At 45.5% G+C, this 14,805-nt stretch overlaps 1 protein-coding gene across 1 annotated transcript; it reads right to left on the bottom strand.

The window, feature by feature from the left end:
• Positions 1 to 2,169: 2,169 nt before the first annotated feature.
• Positions 2,170 to 12,752, bottom strand: LOC138436333 (neuroblastoma breakpoint family member 6-like protein). The gene is made up of 8 exons (XM_069581973.1): positions 12,575 to 12,752; positions 10,516 to 10,630; positions 9,235 to 9,449; positions 8,128 to 8,179; positions 5,525 to 5,739; positions 4,265 to 4,316; positions 3,175 to 3,389; positions 2,170 to 2,225 (listed from the first exon to the last, which is right to left on the bottom strand). The coding sequence occupies exons 1-8, from the start codon at positions 12,750 to 12,752 to the stop codon at positions 2,170 to 2,172; spliced, it is 1,098 nt and encodes a 365-aa protein (XP_069438074.1).
• Between the last annotated feature and the right edge of the window lie 2,053 nt (positions 12,753 to 14,805).

The following is a 14,805-nucleotide window of genomic DNA, read 5'->3' as shown; positions in this document are numbered from 1 at the left end:
TTTCCAAGAGATGCTAGAAAATGAGCTGAGTTATTTTCTAGGTTATTTCTACAGTATGTCTTAGTGCCATCAGATTATGTGGTTGTTGATGGTATAGAGGAATTTATACTTGAGACTAGAGTGATGGCGGCATTGTGAAATGTTGAGCACCGAAGAATTGATGCGTTTGAACTGTGGTGTTGGAGAAGACTCTTGAGAGTCCCTTGGACTGCAAGGAGATCCAACCAGTCCATTCTGAAGGAGATCAACCCTGGGATTTCTTTGGAAGGATTGATGCTAAAGCTGAAACTCATTGCTTAGGCCACCTCATGCGAAGAGTTGACTCATTAGAAAAGACTTTGATGCTGGGAGGGATTGGGGGAAGGAGAAGAAGGGGACGACTGAGGATGAGATGGCTAGATGGAATCATGACTGGATGGACGTGAGTCTGAGTGAACTCCGGGAGTTGGTGATGCACAGGGAGGCCTGGTGTGCTGCGATTCATGGGGTTGCAAATAGTCGGACATGACTGAGCAACTGAACTGAACTGAACTGAACTATGCACTCAATAGTGTCCGTCTCTTTGTGACTGCATGGACTCCAGGCCACCAGGCTCCCCTGTCCTTGGAATTCTCCACACAAGAATACTAGAGTGGGTGCCATTCTCTTCTCCAGAGGATCTTCATGAGGCAGGGATTGAACCTGTGTCTCCTGCATTGCAGGCAGATTCTTTCCCATCTGAGCCAGCAGGGAAGCCCAGTGAATTGTATTAACCCTCAAATCAAAAAGAATCTTTGGTGCTACACAGAAACCATGGCATGTGAAGCTAGCGGAACCGCCAGAGCCCAGCCTTGCTTCATGGAAACATACAAGCAAAGTCATGGGAGGGCTCTTTACATCCTGGGGTCCAGATGATTGGCTTGCTAAGACAAGCAATTCGGAGGAAACAAACCCTGGGGATGACAGCAGTGTCACAAGAGAAGCAACATATAATTACTGCTGTGAGCACCTCTGGAAAGGCACAGAAACTCAAGGGACACTTTGGGTATGAAAATGGGAGCACTGTGGGCAAGAGGAGACATTGCATAGGAATCAGGAAAAATACAGTTATCTCTGGACACCTGCACACATACAAGTGAGTCAGTTGTTATTATTTTTCTTCAAATAAATCTGGCTATTTTATTCATAAAAAAAAAAACAAATAAAAATACCTACCAAAAAACAAACAAAAAAAAACTCTACCACAGAGTCTGATTCAAATCACTGTCTACAGAGCTTCCAACAGGGATGACAAATCACAGCAATCCAGAGGCGAGGAGTACAGAGCATACAGAGTCTCTGTGGGCATCCAGATGGAGGTCTATCACAAGAAAATACTCACTTGTTACATCCCGGGCATAAGAGACATCCACGTCCTCAAGGGAGAAGATGGCATTGCTCCTATAAGGCCAGAAGGGGTCTGACAGGCCAGGAAGAACCGAGTAAGTCAGATCCTGTTCATCCAGAGAGTCCCGTGGGACACCATTCTCTCTCATCTGTGGCAGCTGTCTGCTGAACCTGGTGGGGGAGGGAGGGCAAAAGACTAAGCCAAGGCTGATGAGAAACTGTACAGTCCTATCTGGTTTTGATGGAATGTTTGAGTGGTGAAGCGCGCCAAGGCTCTGGTCCATTAGAGAGAGAAAACTGTTTTGTGCGGGAGACACAGCAGTTTGACAGGGCAGAAGAGAGAAAGAGCAGCAGGTGCTCAGTGCTCTGGCCAAATAACAGGCTGATGAACAGCCTGAATTCCCTCTGATGGTACAGCCGCGCCTCACACACAGGGACACACAACCCTGGCTTTCACACTTCCATTTGCATCGCATTGACATCACTATGACACGCATGCCAGCACGCTAACACCAAACAGAAAGCAGATATGCATCGCACCCTGTAAACCACACCTGATATAAGAATTGAGTGCAAAAAAATCACTCTTAGCTCACCTGGGTCAGCAGACTAGGGATTTAAACTCGACAAGTAAATAAGAAATGGAAAAAATAGAAGTACCACAGGGAAAGCAGAGAACAGTATGAAATAGGATAGTAGTGGTGGGCAAAACAGACGACACAATATATTCAGCCCTTTCTGTTTTTCCCTGGATCAGAGGTCTGCAGATGTCATCACTGCATAGGAGCCCACAGATATTCAAAATTACCTCGGGGCAACCACCTCTGGTCCTTTCATGTCATCGTGATCATTCTGGTTTTCTGCAAATAAATTAACAGAAGAGTTATATCAGGCAAATACCTTTCAAAAACGCCCAATCCTGCGCCTGTCTTCACCATGTGGTAACAGACCATTGAGACAGAAATAATACAGGAGGCCCTAGAAAGAGCCTCATAAGGCGGCACTGGGTTTCCTTCTTGAGCCATTGCACAAATTACCTTCATATGATATGTCATTGGCAGAGTATCGTGGTCCAAAGTCTGTACAAACGGCTAAATACATCCTTTTCCCCTCAGTTCCTGGGGAACAACTTAGCTACAACCTCAGCGTGCTATAATACTCAGGCTTTTTTCATCTGAAATGTTGTTTATTAATGGAATAAGTGATTACACGCTGAGATATATGGGAGTGGAATCCACACACCATCATGTCAAATGAATCTCAAAGCTGCAAACAGTGGCCATTTATCAGGTTGGGAAGTTCCAGGGCCCTGCCTTACCTCAGAGAAACATGCCAAAGAATGACAGTGTGGCTTACCTTCTGGTTTCAGAAGACCTCGAACAAGATGAGTCAAAGGAAAAGAGAGAGACTATGGGTTGGTAGAAGTGAACCAAAGTAGTGACATCTCCAAAGGTATAAACAAGACTGCCAACAGCCTTGGACAGGTGTAGGAACTCAGGGACATTACCCAGAAATGAAAATTAAAGCATTTCACCTGAGATAAGAGGTTCATTAAAAATTAGGAAGCCTGAGAGGTACCTCCTGTGCCACAACTGCTGAGGTACACGTACTTCTGCATGACCACCCTGGGTAGCGTGGTTTACCACAGGGACCACTATGACAGGAAACTTTGGAAAGTTCGTTCATAGAATGTCTTATTTTAAATGCAGTTATAGAGTCTGGTTCAAATCAGGCTTCAGTATGTAAGCCCATGGTCTATCAAAGGGAATAATTCTCCCAGAGTAGACTAGCAGATACATTGAAGACTACCTGGGAGGCCAGTTGGAATTTCATCCTCTTCAGCATGAGAGCAGCCACAGGCTCCATCCACAGCAGATGCCACATTCTCATCATCAAATGCAAATTTTCCATCACGGTAAGGCTGGTTGCAGGCAGAACCTTCCTGGAGAGTTGAAGGTACTGAAACACATTCATCCTTGGATTGCTGGAACTCCACCTTCTTTTCATCATCCAGCAAGTTCACACTGTGCCAGATGGAGAAGGGACGACAGAAGGTTAAGAGGATTCGACCACGCTATCTGGCTGGTTTTGATGACAGGCATTGGGAGTGGTCACAAAGGCAAAAGGGCAGCCCCCTTAAGGAGGGAAGGAACTCCTCCTGATGTGGAGTGGAGGGTGGCTGCCATGGGGTTGGAGAGAGACAGCACGTTCTCTGGGCAATGGGCATACAACCGGTGGTTGAAGGAGCAGATGCCATTTTCCCTGCATGCTAACGTCCTGACCCTCAGCACACACAGAGGACTGGGACAGTGGCTCAAACTTTCCTGCACACATTGTGTTGATCTGGATATCTGTGTCCAAGTGAACACAGCTTTTAACAAGTTAGAGATTTGTTTTAATTTGGACTCTAATCCATTCAATTAAAATATTTATTAACACAAATACAGCTTCAAAATCCGTTTTTCAGAGTTGGAGAAAAAGGAGTTATAGACTAGATATTCTGCCTTCAAGAACTATTTTTTCAATATTTTGGTTTAATATGAATATCATTCTATTTTCTTCCCTCATAATCCAATATTTACGAACATGCTGATGCCAAACCAGTGTAACAGCCAAAGCATCTCACCCTACTTTAACCACTCAGGAGAAACACATGAGTACGGGAACTCCCACCTTTAGTGATTTCACCTGGGTCAACTCACTGTACATTCCTAAACTGAAGCATTAAGAAATTGAAATACACAAACTAGAGAAACCTAAGTAGACCACCCTGTGAAAGAGATGATTGCAGTTGAATGAACAGATGAGAGAGTCACACAGAGGACATTCCATTTGTCTCTGGATCTGAGGTCTCCTGCTGTCACCACTGGCATTCACAGCCCACAGATCTTCCAATTACCTGGGAAATGGGAGCTCTTGTCCACTCATTGGCTTGTGATAATTTTCATTGTCTGGTAGGAAATTCAGAGAGAGCAGGTCATAGTAAGCAAGTCACACCTCAGACATATCTACTCAGTAAACCCTTTTACAACAAGGACGTTAATATTCTCATTGTAAGAACATAATTCTTTAGCCCAGATATTCTAGGATACTTAAGTCTTATGAGAATTAGACTGGACTGAGTCCAGACCCATCGAGGAAATTTGCTGCTTGATCTGGTATCTCTCCCAACATCCTTTGTTCTGAGTCTGTATAAGCACTTAAAAATGTATTTTCAGCAGAGATGCTAGAAAATGAACTGAGTTATTTTCTAGATTATTTCTATAGTACTGCTTAGTCCCATCAGATTATGTGGTTGTTGATGGTTTAGAGGAATTTATACTTGAGACTAGAGTGATGGGGAAATTGTGAAAGCGTTAGCTGCTCAGTAGTGTCCTTCTCTTTGTGACCGCATGGACTTAGCCCACCCGGCTCCTCTGTCCATGGAATTCTCCACACAAGAATACTAGAGTGGGTGCCATTCTCTTCTCCAGAGGATCTTCATGAGGCAGGGATTGAACCTGGGTCTCCTGCATTGCAAGCAGATTCTTTCCCATGTGAGCCAGCAGGGAAGCCCAGTGAATTGTATTAACATGCAAATCAAAAAGAATCTTTGGTACTACACAGAAATCATGGCATGTGAGGCTGGAGGAACTGCCAGAGCCCAGCCTTGCTTCATGGAAACATCCAAGCAAGGCAATGGTTCAGTTGTCTCTGTCTTGGTGTCAGGTAACATCTTAGCTAAGACCTGCCAACATCGAGAAAAGGGAGACTGGGGCTGAGAGCAGTAAAACAAAACCTGGAAACCACCTCTCCTTAGAAAGAGGCAAGTCTGTCATCATTTCCGGAGAGGCCAGGAGCATTTACAAAAATTAGATCATTGCAGGGAACAACACACTGGCTCCAAGCTAGTTCTGACAGACACCTCCTGGGGATTTCCAGCTGAGGTAGCTGAGAGTTGTCGCAAGTGATGTGGGTCAAATGCCTGACACTGGGTTCAGGATGACAGAGACTAGCCCGGAGCAAAAAAAGGAATGCAAGCTCCCTGACCCACCTGATGTCTGAGTTCCATAATAGAACTTTTTCCTGCTTTCAACTGAGATGTGTCTATGCAACCTGTTCTCAGAGATGACCTTCTTTGGTCTACAGAGCTTGTGAGGAGAAATGATATGGGGGCTACCTGAGACATTGGTTGGAATTTCCTCTTCTTTAGCATGAGAGCAACCACAGGCTCCATCCTGACCAAGGTCTACTTCCAGATCATTAAATTTAAATTTGTCATTACTGTAAGGCTGGTGGCTGTCAGAACTTCCTTGGAGAATTGAAGGCATCAGACCACATTCATCCTTGGATTCTTCAGGCACTTCCCTCTTTTCAACCTCCTGCAGCTCCATGCTGTGTCAGATGGGAAAGGAATGACAGAAAATTAAATGAAGAAGATCTCACTCCAGCCATTCTGGCTGGTTTTGACAGGAGGCATGGGGAGTGGTCACAGAGAGCAAAAGAGCAGGCCCCTTAAAGAGAGAAGGAACTGTCCTCTCTTCTATGATGTGGAGTGTGTCTGTCTGGAGATGGGAGAGGGGGACAAGCAGGTACCCTACATACGGCCACAAACCTCTGATGAGGAAGACACTCCACCATCCCAGGATGGTCCTTTCAGGAGCAGGAAGCACAAATGAACTTCCAACCCGGTGCTTCCCCCGGGTCCTAAGCCATGTTGAATTTAAGATGAAGTAGCCAAATGAATCAGGGCTTCCCTGGTGGCTCAGTGGTAAAGAATCTGCCTGCCAATGCAGAGATGTGACATCGAACCCTGGGCCAGGAAGATCCCTTGAGAAAGAAATGGCAACCCCCATCCAGTATTCTCGATGGGAAAATGCAATGGACAGAGGAGCCTGGCATGCTCCAGTCCATGGGGTCACAAAGATTCAGAAGCAACTGAGCACTGAGCATGCACAGTGAAGTGAATACAGATATTAAAGCTTTATAGACTCTCTGAGATGTTCTACCTTCTCTTTAGGAATTGAAAGGCCTCCAAGGCCTCTTTCACTTACTATTGTCACAGACTATAAATTTTTTATTTGACAGTTGCCCTGGGTTTAATTTTTCTAGTTGCTTCTTTACTAATTCCATTGCTAGTTACCTTCCTTCCAAAGATCTAAAACAACTGTGTACAAATAGATATTTATCTCACTTGGACTTCCTTTAGAAGAGAACAGATGCTCTCTGTGTGTATATGAAATCCTTAGGGTGCTGCATTCGCCTTGGGTCATACATACAAGTAACACAGAGACAACAGACAACCAAATACAGGGACATTTCCATGTGGGTTGAGTGTATAAATTATGCCATCTGCAGTTGTGCTTATATTTACTTCTGGCATGTGACTCTTGAGTTACTTATTGTTCTTTTGTGACCCTGTCCATATTTTCCCTACACATTACCAGCTCCTGATAGACAGACTGAAAACCACAATCACAGAAAACTACCCAATCTAATCAGATGGTCCACAGCCTTGTCTCACTCAATGAAACTATGAGCCATGCCATGTAGGGTCATGGTGGAGAGTTCTGACAAAATGTGGGCCACTGGGGAAGGGAATGGTAAACCACTTCAGTATTCTTGCCTTGAGAAACCCATGAAGAGTATGAAAGGCAAAAAGATAAGACACTGAAAGATGAACTATCTGAAAAATATCTACTTATGCTTTATTGACTATGCCACACTCTTTGACTGTGTGCATCACCACAAACATTTGAAAGAGATGGGAATAGCAGACCACCTGACCTGCTTCTTGTGAAATCTGTGTGCAGGTCAGGAAGTAATAGTTATAACTGGACATGGAATGGACTGTTTCCAAATAAGAAAAGGAGTATGTCAAGGCTGTATATTGTCACCCTGCTTCCTTAACTTACATGCATAGTACATCACGAGAAACGCTAGGCTGGATGAAGCACAAGCTGGAATCAAGATTGCCAGGAGACATATCAATAACCTCACATTTGCATATGACACCACCCTAATGGCAGAAAGTGAAGAAAAACTGAAGTGCCTCTTGATGAAAGTGAAAGAGAAGAGTGAAGAAGGTGGCTAAAGGTTAACATTCAGAAAACCAACACCATGGCATCTGGTCCCATCACTTCATGGCAAATAGATCGGGAGACAGTGGAACCAGTCGCAGACTTATTTTGAGGGGCTCTCAAATCACTGCAGATGGTGACTGCAGCCATGAAACTAAAAGACACTTACTCCTTGGAAGTAAAGTTATGACCAAACTAGACAGCATATTGAAAAGCGGAGACATTGCTTTGCCAACAAAGTTCCTTGTAGTCAAGGCTATGGTTTTTCCAGTATGGATGTGAGTTGGACTATAAAGAGAGCTGAGCACTGAAGAATTGATGGTTTTGAACTGTGGTGTTGGAGAAGACTCTTGAGAGTCCCTTGGTGTGCAAGAGATCCAATCAATCCATCCCAAAGGAAATCTGTCCTGAATAGTCATTGGAAGGACTGATGTTGAAGCTGAAACTCCAATACTTTGGCCACCTGATGCGAAGAGCTGACTCATTTGAAAAGACCCTGACGGTGTGAAAGACTGAAGGAGGGAGGAGAAAGAGACGACAGAGGATGAGATGGTTGGATGGCATCACGGACTCAATGGACATGCGTTTGAGTAAACTCTGGGAGTTGGTGATGGACAGGGAGGCCTGGCGTGCTGCAGTCCATGGGGTCACAAAGAGTCGGACATGACTAAGTGACTGAACTGAACTGATAGTTAATTGTTACCTGGGGGTTAGTTTTTCTTGTGCTTGTTCATCGTCTTCATCTTCATAAATTTCTGCAAACAAAGTCAGAAATGTCCAGTCAGTTTCTAGTCACTTCACCCACTACAAACACAGGGATCATATGGTCACAGAGTCATAAATATCTATGTATGAGTTAGTACTGTATGGAAGTTTTAATGCATTGTCTTTAAACAACTGCCCAAGCATGGATTTCTGATCCAGCAGGCAGTCTGTTTCTGAACTGGTAGACCATTCTCAGGACACCTTCTGCTTGACATTGGGCAAACATTTAAATGTTGTCTTTTCTTCTTTATATCACCTCACATTGTCCACCTTCCATCTCCACTTCTACAAATGTATCATCCACCCTGCCACAAATTCTGCCAAGGACACAGCCTCTATAAGCCTTCTCAGGTCTCACAAGATGCCCTCCTTTCTTTAAGGAGAACAACCACGGCCCACATGCCTCCATCTGGGAACATCCTGGCTCTTCAAGGTGGCTTTTGCATGTTATCTGGGAAAGTCTCTCTATGGAAAGTGAGTGCTCGCTCCAGTTTAAACCATTTTCCCAATGCCAAGTTCAACTCTGTCAAGTACTTTGTCCAGCACCACAAAGTGAAGGGCTTTCTTTTTTCTGCAGTGTATTTGTAAATTTTCCAAAATTTCATCACTCTAGCTACCATCAACAGATTATTTCATCCATTTTACAGATGAGAACAGTTACTAACATAAGGAGAAGCAACCATTCTCACATAGTGTCATCACAGCACTCAGCCTGGAACCTGGGAACTTCCAAGCTTCGTGAAGGGCTCTATTCACTCTAACAAGCTGCCTCCTGTCCCCTCCTCCTCTCTGTGCCTTAATGCTGGCTGGATGTTGCCTCCTGCCCCAGTGGCCATGGTCCATCAGGGAGGAAGCCAACCGTTGGGATCCGATGACCTCCACCCTGTGCATTTCTCCTCTGTCCTCTTAGACAATCCTGCTCCTACATAGCCCCAAATAGGACACGAAACAGGAAAGCTGATAAATATTCTTAGTAGAGGTGTTCATCTTATCAACTGGGGACCTAGGAGACGATCAGGGCTATCAGGGTCTGTGGCCCCCTCACCTGGGCTGAGCTTGCAGGCAATGCGCTCTGCCAGTCGGTATCCCTCAGACAGTCTCTCTCGGAAGCCCTGCCCCTGGTGGCTGCCCTGGTCATTGTGGGTGAGGAGGTCCTTGAGGTGCTGCTTGAGCAGGACAGAGTCATCTTTCCCATGCTGTAGTGTCTGCCGTAACTGGGTCAGCTCTCTTGCCTGACTTCGAATTAGGGTGTCACATGTCCTAGGTGGAACAGAAGATGCAGTTGTAATAGGCAAAGAGTTAGATGAAAGACGGTTAGGGATTTCTGTGAGAACATCCCCAAGGAGACCTCGAAACAGAATTCTGGCACATATCTGATGACTGGCTCAGTCACTCAGTTGTGTCTGACTCTTGTGACCCCATGGACTACAGTGCACCAGTCTCCTCTGCCCACTGGGTTATCCTGGCAAGAATACTGGAGTAGGGTGCTATTTCCTACTCTGTATCTGATGACTGGCTTATGTCAAAGAGAAAGAAGGCAAACAAAGGTTTCCTCTCTATCAGAAAGTACTCCTGTAAGATTTTGTGACACTTCATTCATCTTATGCTTCTGTAAAGATAACCTAATGTCGACCCTGGTGGCTCAGTTGGTAAAGAATCTGACTGACAGTTCAGGAAACACAAGAGATGCAGGTTTGATCCCTGAGTCCGGAACATTCCCTGGAGCAGGAAATGGCAACCCATTCCAGTATTCTTGGCTGAAAACTTCATGGACAGAGGAGCCTGGAGGGCTAAGTCCATGGGGTCATAAGGAGTTAGACACGACTGAGTGCACATGCACGCGTCAATGTCTCCCTGAATCTGCACCATGAGGATGTCTCTTCGGTTCCGCACTCGGCCATGCCCATTTTCATTAGAAAAATACACAAAGTGTTTTCTGTATTTTTAATGTGGCAACTCAAAGTACTGTCCAGTGAATGACACACAGCCAGATATAGAGTGTGGACAAGTACCGCGGGTGTGAATTGGAAAGAATGTAAGAATGACAGGGTCAAGAAAGGATTCCAGGATGTCGTCAGTCAGGAGGGGGTTGTGGTTTAAAGGCAAATAAGGTATTGATGGCACAACATTGTGAATGAGCCAAGTGCCACTGGTTCACTTGAATGTAGTGAATTTCATGATGAGATTCAAGCCAGTAGTTTATTTAAAAGCAAATTAAATTACTTCCTGAATAACACCTGGAATCCATAATTCACCAACTGGTGTTCTCCACCTATTTGATAATATTGTGCCCTGTGCTCGCTGTAATCATCCCTGCCCTCCTTACCTCAGCCTTTCATCAAGCGTTGGCTTCTCTGCCGGCTTCTCTGCTGGCCTCCGCACCTCAAACAGCAGCTTCTCCCCCAGCACGGATTCAACGATGTCCTTACATGCTTCACACTCTGAGGAAAGAGAGACACGGCCTCAGGGAAAGCTGGCCTTGCTGCTGTGGTCACTGCCTTCAAGAAGGAGGACGGGCCACCTCAGTGGTGGATGTAACTCCTTCTTCAGTCTCAATGGAGTGGTTTCCACATCAGATTTTCAGCATCTGGACCGAGGTTACTCCCCATTGTAGAGGTGAGGAAAGAGAAGCTCCTAGGCACAGACAGGATGAACTGCCATTGGAAAAAGTCAGAATTCACATCCCCTGAGACTGACCCTGAACCCTGGGCCACTGAACCAGGACCTGCAGCCTCTTAGGTGAGACACTGAGCAGGGCCTGGGGTGGCGATTCCTGTGTGGTCGGGAAGGCCCCCAGGACTAGAGGACTGCTGGTTCCCTCCTGCCGGGATTTCAGTAACGAACAAGTGTCTCAAGGTATAAAACTTGCCGGGACACACTTGTGTGAAATAGAATACATGAAACCATACGGACCTGAAGGAGATATGCCAAACACTGAGAAAGTCTGTGTTATTAGGCACAGTAGAACTAGGAACTAAGTGTATTTACACCAAGCCGGGCACTACGGTCAGGGCTTTGTCAGATTTACTCAGCATTCACCACAACTCAAACAATAGTTACTATTACAGCACCACACAGACACAGGAGGAAACAGAGACACAGGAAGGTTCCCAACAGGGATGTGAGCCCAGGAAGCCTGGCCCGGAGTCCACGTCTTTCCACTGTGCTGAGGTGACCTCCACACCAGGGTCCCGGTGAGACATTTCTTCTTCACCAGCCTCACAATTTCATTCCTAGAATTTTGTTACTATCATAAGGAGCAGTGTAACTAATACTTAGCTTGCCCCAAAGCTCATCATTTCACTTTCTTAAATAGGAGGCTTGACCTCTTCCTTGTCTCTGTGTCCGTCATTTTTCCTTGACTCCCTCATTGCTTCACTGAAAATGACTGTAGGAAAGTGACACAGACACAAGTGGTCAAGATTCCTCTCGCCCCCTTGTTGTGCGTGTACCCTGGTCTTGACTTCTTTCCTTACTCCAGGCCCCTCTTACTGAACAGGCAAAAATGATTCCAATCACCAGGCTGACTGTGGGTGCAAAGGGCTCCTCACACTCTGCCTGGGTTTTTACTGGGGTTGGTGATCTCCCCCCACTTACCATCAATCTCATGTTGGTCACCCATCTTGTAGCACAGACACAGGTTTCCCCAGACTCCTGGTCAACCTGTATCACCAAAGTTTCACCAGGTCAAGTGGGGAGAGGGCGGAAAGTGCAGATTGTCTGATTTCACCAGAAACACCTTCAGTCTTGCCACAGAGTCACATAGATTTCTTGGACTCAGGAAGGAGAACCTGCACACTCAGAAAACACAGCTTCCTTCTCACCAGGAGGCCTCTGTCTTGATGGCATCACAGAATCCATGGTTTCAATGAGAAGCAGACTCATCCTTAACCTCCTTTAAATCATATCCCCTCCTTCCTACAGTGTCTAACCACATGTTACCCCAGTGTAACTAGCACAGGGCTTTGCCAATGGAACCTCAGAGAACCTTGAACTGAAGTAGTTCATTAGTCCCAGATGTTCAGCCAGGAGTCATGCAGGATCAGATATAGAACAGAAAAGATTCCAATCAACACAGCTTAGTTTGCTCCTGAGAGACACAGGCACTCCTGTGCCTGCACCAGGAATCACTGTCTGGAATTTTAACTCTAATCTCACCCTGCACATCACTGCAAACTTGGAAAAGGCCACACTCCTTGTGCCTCAGTTTTTCCAGCCCCAGGACACTGAAGGCAAAAGAGTCACTACTACCTTTCCTGGACTGTGGTCAGGATGGAATTCAAAATGTCCAAGGGAAAAGGAGACCAATCCTGGAGACTTGCAGTTTCTTAGAGGGAAGACAGTGATCGTTCATTGCTTTGGTGACCATGACCTCAAAGACTTACTGTATTTCTGTAGCTGGTTGGCCAGGGAGTAAGCAGTAGCTTGGGATATGAGGAATTTCTCTGTGAGGTCTCTGAAGTCCTGCTTGTACTTTGCCAGCTGCAACCGAAGCTCCTGGTTGATTTCCGTGAGGGTACGTTCTGCCCTCAGATCCGATAAAGACGGAAGACATACTGCCATGGTGACATGTGGTAGAAGGGGTAGAAGCCAGAGGTGGGGAGGAGATACCCAATATATGGGGGATTAAAGACAACCAAAATCACATTGGTTTAATGGGCACTGAGGGATGACAAAAACTGGAATTCCTGACTTACTGTTGGGAACAACTAGAGGGTTCTCAACCACAAAAAGAAGTTGAGGATGCCAGAGCTCAGAACCAAAGGTGCTGTGTGAGGCTCAGACTCAGAGAGAAGTGAAGGAGGGGGACCCAGCGTGCTAGGTAACCATCTGCAGTTGCCACAACAGAACTGGTAGGGGGAGGGGTTCATGGAATCTTGGGGGCCCCCTACCTTCCAGGTGCCTATGCCATGACCGTTTGTGAACATTACCACTGATAGCACCCAAGCGCTCAGCAGCCACTCTGATGTTGACTACACATGTCCCGATACCACTGATCTATCTCCTTCCAAACACTATCTAAGCTGAGTTCTCATTGTTCATTCTTCTGTGTATAACAATATTCATGGGAGAAATACTTTGCCAGCAGGTCTTAATTTCTGTCGGGCTATCATAAAGTCACCTCAGTTCACTTCAGTTCATTTCAGTCGCTCAGTCATGTCCGACTCTTTGCAACTCCATGGACTGCAGCACACCAGGCCTCCCTGTCCATCACCAACACCTGGAGTTCACAGAAATTCACATCCATTAAGTCTATGATGCCATTCACCATCTCATCCTCTGATGTCCCCTTCTCCTCCCACCTTCAATCTTCCCCAACATCAGGGTCTTTTTCAATGAGTCAGTTCTTTGCATCAGGTGGCCATAGTATTGGAGTTTCAGCCTCAGCATCAGTCCTCCCAATCAATATTCAGGATTGATTTCCTTCAGGGTGGACTGTTTGGATCTCCTTGTAGTCCAAGCGACTCTCAAGAGTCTTCTCAACACCTTAGTTCAAAAGTATTAATTCTTTAACACCCACTTTCTTTATAGTCCAACTCTCACATGCATACATGACTACTGGAAAAACCATATCACCTCATATTTTCTTTAATAGATCTTCAGGCTTTTCTACAAGTGAAGGATGTCACACTCGTAGACTGTCATGAACTTCTTCTCTGGGTCTTCTCCAGTTTAGTCTGTGTCCTAAAAATTGTAGGATAAAAATCAGAGTACAATACTAAGTCAATAAATAATTTAAAAAATATTTTCTGTCCCATCTCAGTATTCTTTTGCTGCATCCTGTTGTTATCTCAATTTCTTCTCTTTACTGGGCAGCATGTTGGCTTCAGAAGAAAGTTAAATTTGACATCCTTACTTTCTAAATTCTTCCTCTGGGTCTAGGTTGTTCTATTTGATCTTTTTTAAATGTTACTAAACACCACATTTCATACTTTCATTTATGTATTTCATTATAGCCTCACAAGACCTCTTTCCAAGCCATCAAAGTGACTAAAAGTGTTCATGTGTTCATCCTTGAAAACACGGTGTGCTTGTGCTCGGTCACCTCATTCTTGTCTGACTCTTTGCGATCCCAGGACTGTAGCCCATCAGGCTGCTCTGTCTATGGGGATTCTCCAGGCAAGAATACTGGAGTGGGTTGCTATGTCCTCTTCCAGGGGATCTTCCTGACCCAGGGATGCAACTTGCACCTCCTGTGTCTCCGGCATTGCAGGCTGCTTCTTTACCACTGAGCCACTGAGTCCATGGGGTGCCTATCTGTTTAGGAAAGGTGTGACAGCCTCGTGCTATTGTTCTGTGTTCATGCAGGTCACCCACCTATTGAACAGACCAGGGTTCCAGAGCAGTGTTTGTGGCACACAGTTGGATCCATCTCTTTGAGTTTTCCTCATGCCATTGACCTGTGGTTGTATTGCAAAAACAGAGCACGGTTAAGTTCAAGGTCATAGGTCAGGGATCATGGTGATCCAAAGTGAACATAAGCATTGTGTTCAGTGATATAGAAGCTGAGTTTGAGGGAAGAGAGACAGGCAGGCCCTCAGATAGTGATGGTCTGAACCAACTCCTCACTTCCTCAGCATCTCTTCCTACCCGGGTCTTGTGAGTCTGAGACTTA

The sequence above is a fragment of the Ovis canadensis genome, chromosome 1 (assembly GCF_042477335.2).
Source record: "Ovis canadensis isolate MfBH-ARS-UI-01 breed Bighorn chromosome 1, ARS-UI_OviCan_v2, whole genome shotgun sequence".
NCBI lineage: Eukaryota > Metazoa > Chordata > Mammalia > Artiodactyla > Bovidae > Ovis > Ovis canadensis.
The sequence above is the reverse complement of the archived record's forward strand: the minus strand, read 5'-3'. Positions and strand labels throughout refer to the sequence as shown.

Bases quoted from the DNA above. Each gene is read 5' to 3' on its own strand.
- LOC138436333 (XM_069581973.1), bottom strand. From the start codon at position 12,752: ATGGCAGTATGTCTTCCGTCTTTATCGGATCTGAGGGCAGAACGTACC. The intron at 9,450-10,515 runs GTAAGGAGGGCA...TGTTCCACCTAG, and splicing joins ACGCTTGATGAAAGGCTGAG to GACATGTGACACCCTAATTC. The intron at 8,180-9,234 runs GTGAGGGGGCCA...CTTTGTTTGCAG, and splicing joins TGCCTGCAAGCTCAGCCCAG to AAATTTATGAAGATGAAGAC.